Source organism: Lycium barbarum, chromosome 2, assembly GCF_019175385.1.
Source record: "Lycium barbarum isolate Lr01 chromosome 2, ASM1917538v2, whole genome shotgun sequence".
NCBI lineage: Eukaryota > Viridiplantae > Streptophyta > Magnoliopsida > Solanales > Solanaceae > Lycium > Lycium barbarum.
In genome coordinates this window covers 140,776,973-140,791,578 of record NC_083338.1, presented here as the reverse complement: position 1 = coordinate 140,791,578, position 14,606 = coordinate 140,776,973, and the positions used below count along the sequence as shown (strand labels likewise).

Sequence of the window (14,606 nt, the reverse complement as noted above, 5' to 3'; positions counted from 1 at the left end):
AGAAAATGATCTTTTGAAGACTTCATTTAATCGACCTCGTGTTATCTTTTATTCTCTTGTGAAAAGGGTCTTCAAATTGCATTTACGAAAGAAATTATGTTGATATTGGAAGAAGACTGCTGATTTCATGTAATAGCAAATAATGTTTTCATGAAGTTTTTAATACTAGAGACTAACAATGATATCAAATTGTTACTTGAAGCAAGTACTATGAGGTTCAAAGTTAGGATAGTTGTAACGAAAAATGACTTGTGACTTGTGAGAGAAGTCATTTTTTTTTTCTGATAAGTGACTTGAGAGAGAAGTCATTTTTCCCCCCTTTGATGGAAGGAAAACATTTTTGGTTAACAAACCACCAAATAATGATTTATTTTATGGAGAACTTTTTCCTGAAAAATAACCTCTGCAGATTTACTTCAAGATTGAGTTTCAGCACAAAATAGATTCAACTCTTTTTTACATCTGCTGATACGATTCGCAAGAATAATTTTCAGAGCATAAATTGTCAAATATTGGTTAGTAGGATCAACTGGGTAAATTTCCAACACTACATGCTTTGTACTCCCTAGCTAATTTCGGAAACTACATGTTTGTTTAATGCCAGAATCTACTGCAGAGCGCATGTAGGTCAGCTTTCTGCTCTCTGCATATCTCATCCATGAACGTATCCATGAGCTGCCCCGCCAGACTTGAATGGTCATCGACGAAGGTGTCTATAAAGACTCTAACTACCTTTCTCTCTTGTGTTGTGGCTTTCAAGCTGAACCAAGTCAAAAACTTCTTTCTGAAATCTGTTTCTATGAGCCCTTCATGCTCCAACTTTCTGATGATCCCTACAGAGTACTCGTAATCACTTTCCTTCACTTTCCCTATGCCACTCAATTGCACTTCCTTTGACCCATCAGTTTGGCAAGGCGTGGCAGGAGCACTTGAAATTGGACTTGCTAAAGGAACGAGCATTGGATCGTAAGTCGGTAGTTTGTTGTCATTAGAACTCATTGACTCGGCATGCATCAGTGTACTATCTATAGTGACATTATCTTTCTCCCTATGTACTTCAGGTGTTACCCATTTCACTTCCTGAACGCCCAAAGTCGCTGCTTTGCTGAAGAAAGAAACTTTGCAGAAGTATTGTGTCGAAGGATCAAGACCATCCAGCTTAAATTTCTTCACAGGGCTTAGTGCAATAAAAGTTGCTTCATCTGGATATTTGTTTGCTGTGGACTTTCGATACCACAATTTGAAGCCCATAAGTTCTTTCAGCATACGATCATCATATTCAAAGACAATGGTTACTTTAGATGGAGATTGCTCCTTAAAATGTATCCGGCAAGCTGTCAGAGTATTCAATAAAAGCAAAAGATAGAATTAGTGGTCCATAATCTCAGACAAATGAAGAACGATAAGGTGAAGAAGACTATGGTTATATATTGACTAAGGATACTCACTCATTGGAGGCTCTTCGTTATTCATATGATTAGAGTATTGGTTTGGAAACAAGGAATCAAAAGCTTCCAATGCAGAGCCACACAGCTTCTGAACAGCAGTACCGCAAGAAAGTCTGTTCACTATCCTGCGATCCATCTTCTCGGATGCCAGTGCAAGAGGCCCTACTTCGTTATTCAGCATCTCAACAGCCGATTCAACAACTTCCAGCAGTGCTTTGTATTTCTCAGTTTTCTCCAGGATTTTATGGCTAAGTGAGATTCTTAAACACAGCACATCAACTCTTCTCGCTTCCTTTGCTGTCATCAATTGTTTTCTCAAGGTTCTAAAGCAACTTAGATCAGGTTAGTTTAAACCCTTTTTTTTTTTTTTGTGATAATTACTATTGAATTTGACTGGATTACTAAAAATTAGTCACTGAAACCAAAAAGGGAAAAAAAAAAAAAAAAAAAAAGACCACATTTTTGAAACATTCCCTAGCTATTAAAGATCTTTTGGGGTCTGGAATACTTGTATAACTATCTTGGGCAAAACTCATAGCCATTAAAGCAGAAATACAGGCTATTCTATAGTTTTTTATATTTCTCTGAGGTAATAAGGATGTTGTATAAGGTCCATTACTTCGTAAATCAGACTTAGGCGCCTTTTTCCAAAAGGAAAAGATCATGCAGATGAGGGATCATTAGTTGCAAGAAAATCACCATTGGAGCAAAGCATGGTAAAGAAAAACAAATTACAAGACCATGTATAATCCATATTCTTGGATCTATCTTCTGCTAAGCACACAAATGTTAACAGTTTAAAGAAGAGAGTTAAATACCTCATCAGCCCATTAACTTTTCCGCAAGAAACACAATAGAAATCTCCATCCAATTTCGGATTGATGCAATTCTTTAATATGCCTGATTGTTCGTGCTCGAGTGCACATTTAAGATGGCAAGACAATCCACATGGCTTAGTTTCATCTTGAGAATCAGAATCACAGGTTAACCACAAGCTAGGGTCTTTATTATCATCGTACTGATGACAAACACAGCAAGAACATCTTTTGCAGAAAACGTCATCTCTTTCAAGAGTAGCTTTACAAGCCAGATTATGACAGAGTAGGGCCGGGGTTTTGCTTTCCATCTCCCAATTAGCTACATCGTTCTGAACGGAAGGTTGACATTGATATTCTTCCTTCCGCTGCCTTTTGAAGGCAGAACCGGTATTTGTGTTAGACTTACAAGAAACCAGCTTTAGAAGGTGATCTATCATTTTGAATTTTGTGTAGCCAGAGTATTTTCTCTCTTCTCCCATCTCAGCACATATAATCTCTAGAAGCTCTTTTCTGGTCAACGAACTCAAGATCTCCGGCGCATCTTCAGGGCATTGAGAAATTTCATGCACTAATTGCCTTTTCTCTTCCATACTCAATTGGCTAAATTTACAAGGATCGAGAACGAGACCTGAAAAAGGACTTTTGGTGTCAATTAAATCACATTCAAGTATCACAATTCAACTTCAAACACGTGTCTACTCTCTTGATTTGGTACTAGAACTATCACGTGCTTTACCACATTGAGATATCTCAAGTATAGTGAAACAGAACAGTGAAAGCAAAACTATACGCATTCAGTATATAAAACGGGTGACTGCTATAGAGAATTTGGTAGTCAAAGCAACTCGAGATTTATCAGGTCAATTAACAGCTGTCACGGTGAAAATTTGTTTCTGCACAACATGATCACAAGAATTTATGAGGATGTGTATTTATAAGTTAGCTAGTGCATATTTGTACAAGTGTATATTAATATCAATCAACTACTCCTCAATGCCAAACTATTTGATTGGAGTGAGATAGGTCAAACTCTTGAATTCAAGATCACTCGGAAGCTATGATACATATGCGCTAGCAAACTGCACCACAACCCCACCTCCCGGCGTGTTAACATTATACAAGCATGATTTCAACAATTTAAAGGAAGAAACTACCGAACTCCCCAGTTCCACAAGCCAGAAGTTGTTCTTAAAAAAAAGGAAAGCTACTTAGACAAAAGTTAGCTATATCCATGAGTCCAATAGCTAATGCACCCTAGCTAACACCATTCAAAAGAAATTTGCTCTACTTGATAATCTCTATCGCTCATAGGCAACAACAACACAACAACATACCCAGGGGAATCCCACAATGTGGGGTCTGGGGAGGGTAAAGTGTACGCAGACCTTACCCCTACCTTGGGGGTAGGTAGGGAGGCTGTTTCCGAAAGACCCTCAGCTTAGGAGAAAACATGGCAAAAAGGTCAGTTAGGGACAAGCAATTCAAAGCAGTATGAAAATGAAAATAATGAAAGCGAGAAAGCCGTGATAAAACAGCCTAAAAAAGGAGCATTAGCTACCACTGATAAATAAGATACTTGCAGTACAAGAAACAACAGGTAGTAGCACAAATCCAAGGACAAGAAATTAGAGGGCAAAACTGCGACTACTAGTACAAAAAGGATAAGTGGGACTACCTACTAACCTTCTACCCTAATATGAGTCCTTCATAACTTCCTACGTAAGGTCATGTCCTCGGTAAGCTGGAACTGCGCCATGTCCTGTCTAATAACCTCTCCCCAATACTTCTTCGGCCTACCTCTACCTCTCCTGAAACCGTCCATAACCAACCTCTCACACCTCCGCACAGGGGCATCGGTGTCTCTGCTCTTCACATGCCCAAACCATCTCAGCCTCCCCTTCCGCATCTTGTCCTCCACCAAGGCCACTCCCACCTTATCCCGAATATCTTCCTTCTTAATCCTACCTCTCCTGTGTGCCCACACATCCACCGCAACATTCTCATTTCCGCAACTTTCATCTTTTGAACGTGGGAGTTCTTGACTCGCCAACACTCCGCCACATACAACATAGTCGGTCTAACCACCACTTTGTAGAACTTGCCTTTAAGTTTTGGTGGCACTTTCTTATCACACAGCACTCCATAAGCGAGCCTCCATTTCATCCACCCTGCACCAATACGATGTGTGACATCCTCGTCAATATCCCCATTTCCTTGTATAATAGACCCAAGATACTTGAAGCTCCCTTTCTTTTGGATGGCCCGGGTACCAAGCCTCACTTTCACGTCCTCCTCATGCGGTACGTCACTGAACTTGCACTCCAAGTACTCAGTCTTGATCCTACTCAACTTGAACCCTTTAGACTCTAGAGTTTGTCTCTAGCCCTCTAACATACACCAAGGCACCTCAAGCTAATTAGGTTCTCTTTAGCTCTCAACCAAATACCCTTCTTTGACCAAGGATGAAATGTTGTTAATGTGGTCAATCAACACCTCAGTTAACTTTCTGCTCGATTCACTCTTTTATTCTAATTTTGTTTCTTCTATAACCTGCTAGTTGAACTAAAACAACATTGGTTTATTAACATAAAATTTTGCATCTTTCTATTTGCAATTGCTGCCAATTCTCCATCATAATGGAACTGCCATATCCTCATACCACTTGAATACTCCATAGTCAACCTAAAGATACTCAAGCTACCATCAGGAATAAGAAAAAATAACAAAAAGAAGTGCACTTTAAGCATCAAAAGCAGTTCTTTTATTCTTTAATTACTAAAAACACAGGATTTTTCCTAGCTAGTTACAGAATATATAGTTTCTGAAGTAACAAGCAGAGAAATCAAGCTGATCCAAACGTACATTGTCAAATACTAAATTTTAAGGAACTAAATCACATATAAATAAAGGTAACACAAGAAAATATTATAAACAAGAGTATACAAGTCCAACTTAAAAAAACCAAAAAAAAAAAAAAACCACCTTAATACTAGTCAGTGAAACAGACAAAACCCACCACTAATAAAACATTAGACGTGCCCATCAGCTCTACACAGTAAAATACTATAAACCCATAAAAAATTATAAAAAAAAACACTCAGTAGTACCTGATAAGGCAGACTCCATAGCAAGAAATTTTAGTGCTCTATAGCTTTCTCATTCTTTAAATCAATCAAACAAGAGAACCCCACTTAGTATAAAATCACATGGTGACCCAAAATGCAACAATGCAGATAAAAAGACAGCACCTTTTTGAGATCAAGAAAAGCTCAAAACAAGAACAACATTGTTAAGTACTACTTTTTGTGTGTGTAGGAGGCAAGTTTTAGGTGGGTGTGGGGTGGGGGTAGAGTGAAGGGTAAGCGTTATAAAGTGGGATAGGAAAAAGAGGAGAGAAAAGAAGAAGAAACACTATAATAATAGTAATAATTATAGTATATGCTGTAGCCATGGATGTCAGAATATTGGAGGTGATTTTTACAGAATTGTGAAAGCGAATGAGATGACTAGGGGGGGACCACCTATTTTCCCTATAAAACAAACAAAAAGGAAAACTGGCTCTTTGCATGGTTAAGTATCCCACGCGCTTCTCACTTCTTCCCTTTTCCTTTTTTTCACAGGCCCAAGCAACTTACTTCTTCTCTCCTAAATTAGTTGTCACGTTTGTTTTTCAAGGGTCAAATTATAGATGAACTTTGACCATAAAAATGTTACCACTGGTAATACTTTTTATATAGTTTAAAGAGACTTTGCGTGTGCATGAAATAGTTTCTAAATAATTGTTTTGCGCCTTTGAGCCCGCATAGAGCCTTTAATTATACGTCACTGAAAATATTACTGTTGTGAATAGCTTATTAAGCCACTTCGAATAGGTGCATAAGAATGTTGTGCTCAGCCTAGAATACAATCATGAAATTGAAAGTATCACAGATTCCTAGAGGCATACCATTACACTTGTGAATGATGACACCATTTCTTCAATTTGATTAATTTTTAACAAATTACTATTCACAATTTGTGAGACTCGAAGTAATAACAAGAATATTATATTTCTAATAGAATATCATTCACAATCCATGGAGAGATGATTTACTAATAGACCGATGGATAACCCATTTGATTCATTAATATCCAGATCATGGATGTTTGGAATTCATAATATGCAGGAGATATTGCTGAATCTCCAAATTTTAATTGATCATATTTATTTTAACTTTTTGACTCTCGAAAAACATGACAATTAATTTGAGATGGATGGAGTACTAGGATTCATAAAAATTTCATGGGGTATTTAATTGGATACCATTATTTAATTTGTATTTAAATTTTTAAATTTTTTTGCACTATATCCATGTCAGAATAACTTCTGATATTCGTATCAAGACTAACATTAGACAAAATGTCTGAAGTTTCATATGGCTAAAGTCTAGGAAAAAATGGTTAAAATTCAATCATATCTGCATGACTTCAGACAAAAATGACTGAACTTCAGCTAGAAATGACTGAAAAATGTGGATGAAGTTCATCAAAAATGACTGAAGTCATGCAAAAATGACTGAACTTTGGTTTGTCCGAATTTAGGCTTTGTCAAGACTAACTTAAGACACTACATGTCTAACGTTGTTCCGAATTGGATAGACATGCAAAAATTTATAAATTTATGACATAACTTAAACAGTGGCATCAAATTTGGGATTTGTGCACTTCGGCCTTAGAATTCGAATTAGAAAAGTCCACCAAAAATAGAAGAAAAAATTGAGTTGGCAGTCGTTTTTAGCAAGCAAAGTGCAGGCGGATAGCCGATTTCAAGACCCCGAATTTACAAATTTAACGGTTTCAAATCAACTTCAGCGAGTCTAAAGTTCATACATACACATCTTACGTCTAAAGTCTGACTTGCTAAATCCTATATATATATATATATATATGAATTTCCAACATAACCTCCCCTTCCATATATAGAATATGGTCCCTTTCAAATAGGAAATTGTCATTTTGCACGAAAATGCATATTTTTGTTATCAAATTCATTGAATTGTTTTTTGCAATACGAACACGTAATCTTTCAAACGAATACAAGTCTTGAAATTATAATAATCTCAATTCTCAAGTATAATAATTTGTCTCATTGTTAAAAGAATCCAAATTGCTTTTCCTTCGCTTTATCTCATGCTAAACTTTCTAACTTCAAACACTAATTGTCTCGTACTAAAAGTTGATTACCTTATTGCAGCATGTGTTCTTAAAATTGATTGCCACGCAAATTGTTAATTAAAAGTGTCCTGTAGCATTTGGAATTTTTGTAAATAATTTTTAGCCAGATCTTTTTTTGGCTTTGAAAAGATCTCAAGGCACTTTTGTAAGTAGTACGTTTTAGAACAAGGAAAACTTTAGTAAAATATCCAAATTAAACATGTTTGTTTTAGAAAAAAAGGTCCTCCAAATTTAGCTGCTGTTCTACGCTATCCAATACTTTAGATTTAAGTTCTGTTATTGATCTGAATATGCTGAAATCAGCTATAAAGTCGGCTAGGACTTGTGATTGGATTATTGTGAATATGTTTTGGAGTTGATTCTTTCTTAATTATGTAAGTTTTGCAGCATGATTAGGATACTTGTGTTGGAGCTGTGAATCAATTATGTCAATAATTGAAGGTCTTAATTGGTGAATCATCATGTCATGTTCATAATCTGGGGACAAATAATAAACTAAGATGAAAGCTAGCCCGCATCAATTAATTAATTCACCACCAAATGTAACACACATCATACATTATTTTTTCACATTAATTCCCTTTGCCACCTTCTCTATTCGCTACTTCTTCCTTTGCTACACACTGCACTTCCCTTTCTTCTTCATTTTTTCCTCTTTCATTTTTTTGATAAGTAGTTAAAGGAGTTACAAATTTATGGACAAAGCCAATGCATCAGACATATAATTACAGGATGTGTAAATCCCTCTATTGTGTCTACATCATGTACAAATGTACAATTCACTCTGCACTTAATTCCCTTTCCAATGGCCACACGCAAAACATTCATCTTCTTCCTCCTTATTAACTTGAGGTTGTTATAGAAATTCATAAATTTCAAATTCTAGATCATCTTATTATAAGAGAGCAGGGTTACAAACAGCGAAATTGACATACAACTTCCATAAAGCATGATCTTTTATACGAGGAGTTTGAAAATTAAGAAAAAATAACATATCTAATGTAGAAGAAATAAATTAAACTAACACACTCAACATGATATAATATAGAAGAACATATACCACACTTTAATCATATGAAAACTTGCCCTCAAACATTGATTAATTAGGTGGATCAGAAATCAACTGGCAGTGAAAAAGATTTGTACAAAAATCACATCTTTGAAAAAGTATTTTGACCGAATCCAACGTACTGAGAAAATTAAGGGCATGTTTTTGTGTGGGGTTTGAGGGGTCTTGTGGGCTATTTCTGAATTGATTTGGGTCTGGCATACTAAGCTAAGCCTACATATCCCAAAGAACTTGAAAATTGTTAAACCTTTTTTTTTGCGCGGTTGGCCTTCATTTGGGGTGGTCTTTAATTTTTGCCCTTCAAATTGGTAGTCTTTAAGTTTTGTCTTTCGCCTAATATCCCGAGGTTGTGAGTTCGAACCCCAGCTCAGTAGTAAAAAAAAAAAAAAAAAAAAAACCGCAAGACATAATTTGGACTTTAAGGGCAAAAGTTAAGGACCACCAATTTGAGGGACTAAAATTAAAGACCACCCCCGGCGAAGGACAATCCTGCAAATTGCCCATTGTTAAATAGCCATTTTTAACCCATGTTATCAAATATTAAGGTTAATGTATATCAATTAACACAACATATATGAAGACCCGTATATTGTACTCGTTAAGTTAATGTAAACATCGGATGTTAAGTGTTTGATTGTGGATTGATGTTCGACAAACCAGAGTACAAGGCAATTTCCCTAGAGAAATTGATTGCATAATTTACAGAAAAATTTAACAAATCAAATTACTGTGATCATCTTCATCTTGGCTGAACCAAATCGTCGAGAATTACACCTACATTGCTTGTTTTGTGATTTGACAATTTTTTTGTATCATAAAGAAATGCAAACACATGCGTTGTGTGAAATAATTTCTAGTTACAACAATAAAGATTGAGGTGAAAATAATGAAATTTAAACAAACAAACAAAAAGATCTGAGTTTTGAAAACACCAAGAATTCCAAATAACCTACCAGTATAGTGGCTTCCTTGGCAGTTAGGAAAGTGCTAGTGATGCTATGGAGAAGGAGAACCTAACAACAAGGCAGGATTATGAAGTAACGTTGGTTTACTTGTGTTTAAAACTAATTCCAAGGTTAAATCAAATAAGAAAGCAAACAAAATACTTGAGAATATTGATAAACAAAGAGAAAAATGAAATAAATATTTAAAAAAAAAAAATGAGGGAGAGAGACAGATGGGTGCATTCATTGATAAATAGTACTGATAGATATGTATCCTCTATTCCACTTTACTATAACATACCGGTAGAAATAAATGCAAAAAGGCATCTTGGCAGCTACATATTTATTTAGGAAACGCGAAAATTGGACCCGGTAAGGCAATCGCTCAAATTGTTTCCTTAGGGAACGGAAAAAGTGGACCCTGCAGGCAATCACTCAAATTATTTGCTTGGTTAATAAGAGTCCCACAATATTGTTATTTATCTAAATATCATGAATTTTAGCTTATTCTAGCTTGTTCTAAACCATGAAAGTAGGATGTTCGACTTGCAGGATTTTGGGAAAATAGGAAACAGTGCAGGACAAGTCAAGGCTTGCCTTGCCCCCACCCCGCACTGCCCAAATTGGAGTCCGGAACCAAAATGACTCAATAAAAGATTAAGTGAATCAAAATACCCTAGAAAAAAAATAGGTACAAAAGTATCTTTAACGCAGTAAATTACTGCGTTAAAGGACTTAATCGTAACGGCATAGTTAAATCCTTTAGCGCAGTATTTTACTGCGCTAAAGGATATTCCCTCTCTCCTTTAGCGCAGTAAAATACTGCGCTATAGGAGTCCCCATTTTTCTGAAACTCTTTTCTTATTACATATTCACACTTTTTTACGTACTTTAGACGTATATTAATCATTCTTTGAGACTCCGGAACTTCAATATTTTATATAGAACCCTATTTATTTTTGTGCGATTAATAAGGTAAGCTCAATACATCAAGGATACGCAAAAATTCGGATTGTCATTTTAGTGGTTGAAAAGTGCTTGAAGTCCATTTTTGTTTCAAGACTTGTAGTCCTTAGCTTTATGTTATTTATGTTTTAGGGTATCGTGTTATTTTTAAATTAATGCTTAACTTTATTTCGAATGTGTCATTTTTTTTTTATTATCAATTTAGGATGTGACACTCTATAAACAATAATAAAGACTATGATAATATTTATAAATATAAATAGAAATGCTTTAAATATATAATATTTACTTAAACTGTACAAGATTATTGTATATACTAGTGGGTCCAACATGTAATATGTCGGAGACTATCCTTATGCCTAAGGCTCATACCATCCCCACCGCCCTCGCCATCGTCTCAATCACCCTTTTTCCTCTTAATAACAGGGCGCTCCAAGTCATAATCATCTCCTCTTCCCCTCGTCCTTGCGCCCTTGACTATAACGTGCTTCTTCTTAGGATCTAGTCCCGCTAGCATGCTCAGAATCTCAGGCTGAGCTGGGTCTGGAAACTCGATCTCTTCCTCGTCGGGAGTTGCCACCGCAGGCGTCGAAGGATGAACCTGAAAAATATATAATAATTAGTATCATTTCTTATTTATATTGAATACATTAACGTTTGTTGAATAATCAAACCTGTGTATCGACGGGTGCCTGAGTAGGCTCCTGTGGTGGATCTGTAGGCTCCTGAGATGGGTCTGGTGCCGAATATGATGTAGTCTCCTGGACAAGATGTTGTTCGAGGTCCAAATAAAGGTTTAAAAAAATAAGTAAATATTCACCTTATATTGAATAAAATAGATTTTAAGTAAAAAGCTTACCTGTGGCTCGATAGTCTCATGAGAAGACACCTCTGGCTCAGCAAGCTCATGAGTAGGCTCCTGAGTGGGTCGCTCTTGTGGACCCACTGCCGCCGAATCCTAAAATATGAAAAATTACGAAACAATAAGTAACATATATATTTAAAATAAGTACTTTAAATAATCAAATATGTATTTTAAATACTCGTTTTATATTGAATAAAATTGATTTTAATAAAAAGCTTACTTTATATTGAATAAAATTGATTTTAATAAAAAACTTACTTGTGGCTCGACAGTCACATGGGAAGACACCGCTGGCTTGACAGGCCCATGAGAAAACGCCTGAATGGGTCGCTCTGGTGGACCCACTGGCGCCGAATCCTAAAATATAAAAAATTACAAAATAATAAGTAACATATATATTTAAAATAAGTAATTTAAATGATCAAATAAGTATTTTAAATACTAACCGGGATTAAAAAGTCATCAAAGTCAAGAAACCTGGGTCCGTCTAAATTCCTCACAGGGCGCTCATCACCCAATGAAGCGCGTAACGCCGCCCAATCGAAGTCATCACGCTCCTCCATGTACACATTCTGGCTCGACTGAGATGAAGACCCAAGTTTATCAACAAGTAGGAGCGCCGGCGTAAACGTAGGTAACCGTCCAACTGAGCTGCCACTGGCCTGGAATGGCTGCGGATGGACTAGAACGGGAACGACCTCTGGAATGGGAGCGACCTCATCTGCCTCATCTACTAGATGGTGTCCTCCACCACTAGGTCCTCTAACAGCAGCACCGCGTCCTCTATGAGCACCGCTTCCTCTGGCAGCACCGCCTCGTCCTCTGGCAGCACCACATCCTCCTCCTGGCACCGCCTGATACTCAGCCTCTGGAACAGGATCATTCATGCGCCTAAACTCTCTTGCCTGCCGGATACCATCCTCGGATATCCGTACCATCTCCGCTGCAAGCTCGCAACCTCGGGGTAAGGCATGTGCTCTAACCCCAATATGCGTAATCGTTGTACGACCACCAGCTGTATTTGTGTTCAACAGTAAAAAAAAGTTATTTTTAAAACGTAATAATTAATACAATTAAATAAATCTAAATACGATAAACTTACTAATGCCTCGTACTGCCCAACGAGTGCTGAGTATCCTACATCCCTCGCGGGACGTAAAGCTGGGTTGCCGATCAATCGGCGTATGGTCCGATGATACCAGCGCATGTAATTCTCAATGGGAGTCACATGGCCGACCACCGCTAAAGTGACCAACCTGTGCTGCCAACGGTGGAGCTGGACACCCATGAAAGCCAGAAATGCATCATCAACGGCAGCTCGATCGTCCCGCTGGTAGTGTCGGAGCTAATGACGAACGTCAGGGGATATATTCTGTGTATGCCCAAACTATCATAAGACGCGCTCGGGCATGTGGTCCTCAACGATGTCCAGGTGTATCAATGGACACTGTGACCTCCACACCACCTGACTTGCCCTGCAAAAGGCCGGCAACCCATCCAATGTAGCAGCATACGGCGTCCATATAAATAGCTGCATAAAATATAAATACAAATTAGTGATCACCAAGTAGAAAAAACGTTTAATTAAATTAATTATGTAAAGTTAAATAGTTTTACCGCATCGTCTGTCATATGATCAAGCTTGTACCGAAATGGAAGAATATTCTGGTACATATCCACATCCCGGTCAAAACCCGCAGTCCACCTCCTCGCATAGGGTATGTCAATGTCGAGGTGATGCCTAGGTATGGGCTAAAAAGGCAGCATCCTCTCCCACGCCCATAACTGTAAGCGATATTAGAAAATACAATTTTTTAGTCGTCGTTTCAAGAGATTTGTTTACATTAAAGGAACACACACTTAAACTATTACCTGAAGAAGAGCAAAAAATCCACACACATCGCTGACACGGCTAATAAACGCTCGGCATAGACATCTATAGAGGTACGCCAAAACAGCACCGCCCCAGCTGTAGTCTCCCAAGCGGTCCAGATGCTCCAAGAAGGCCAAATATCGTAAGCTGACATAGGACCCGATCAGTTCGGGAACAAGATGCCCCTGAATATAATAAGCAGGTACAAACGGGCATGACGATCAACAACGTCCTCCTAAGCTCCGTCCTCAACAGGATCCTCTACCAGCAAATAAGTGCAGAGTGCACTAATCTGCACCCGACTCTGTCTCGAGATCTGGGTCGCGGCATCAGGCACGAAGTGGGTGAGCCTAGTCAATTCCGTCACCTATGTCCTACCAGGAGGAGGCGCGTACCAAGTGTAGAATGGGTCTCCATCTACCCGCAATCCAAATAGGACCTCCACATCCTGAAGTGTAATTGTGGCCTTACTGGTGCGAAGATGGAAGGTATGTGTCTCTGCCCTCCACCGCTCAACCATGGCCGTAATGAGCGCCCAATCATGTTGTACCCGACCAACGAACATGCAACTATAGATACCGCACCGAAACAATATCTCTAAGACTTGGGGGTGTGAGGGGCACTCGAGTAAAAGAGCTCACGCTTTCTGCAGCCTACGGGGACGGAGCCTAGTCGATATCTCTATAGCACCAGTCCATAGTAACTCTGACTTATGATTGTCTTGCAAAGACAATATTGATATATCATCGGGCCCCGGGTGAACATTCGGATCCATGAAAGAGTCGGGTATGTAGAAACTAAATTAGTCATTATTCTTGAAATTATATTAACTAATTAATCATTTATAGGGAATATTTGAATTATGTCGTATTATATCTTGTGAATAATTAACATGGGATAAACAATTTCACAAATAAATAAAGTAACAATGCCATAATTAACATAATAGGAGATTACTATATTTTTTGTAACTAGTCTCTATGTACGTGCGTTGCACGAATATTTCTTGTCAATTATTATAATAGTATTTATATTATATTGATAAGCAACTTGAAAAAATAATATCTAATTATTATCTTGAATACAATATTTATTTTGAATGTATAAAAATCAAATATTTACTGCCTCGCACGATTCTGAATATTTGATTTGGTAATTCTGTTATCAATCTTTAGTAGATAGTCTTTTCCAAAAATTATTTTCACTCTCTAACCAAATATTGGAAGAAAGTAATTGTTTTTCAGAATAACTTTCATCATATTAAATGTGCAGTAAATTTAATATGTGATAGTAAGGACACGGGGTATTGAATTATGTGATGACAAAGACTTTTAAGTTAATTAATTTGGGAATCGAAATTCAGCAGTAGTATTTGTTTAGAACTCTATTTTGAATATATGATATATTTT

General features: G+C 37.3%; 1 protein-coding gene across 3 annotated transcripts; it reads right to left on the bottom strand.

Annotated features, from left to right (window-relative positions):
- Nucleotides 1-383: 383 nt before the first annotated feature.
- Nucleotides 384-5,709, bottom strand: LOC132627635 (protein VERNALIZATION INSENSITIVE 3-like). Of its 3 annotated transcripts, none has more exons than XM_060343091.1 (5): nt 5,374-5,709; nt 3,942-4,948; nt 2,267-2,894; nt 1,449-1,771; nt 384-1,334 (listed from the first exon to the last, which is right to left on the bottom strand). In XM_060343091.1, exons 3-5 carry the CDS (start codon nt 2,854-2,856, stop codon nt 595-597), a joined length of 1,653 nt encoding a protein of 550 aa, XP_060199074.1. In that variant the 5' UTR covers nt 2,857-2,894; nt 3,942-4,948; nt 5,374-5,709; the 3' UTR covers nt 384-594. The 3 variants fall into 3 exon arrangements, with proteins under 3 accessions (XP_060199074.1, XP_060199073.1, XP_060199072.1); XM_060343090.1 differs by having other exon boundaries at nt 3,950-4,948; XM_060343089.1 differs by lacking the exon at nt 3,942-4,948 and having other exon boundaries at nt 5,374-5,708.
- Nucleotides 5,710-14,606: the final 8,897 nt, after the last annotated feature.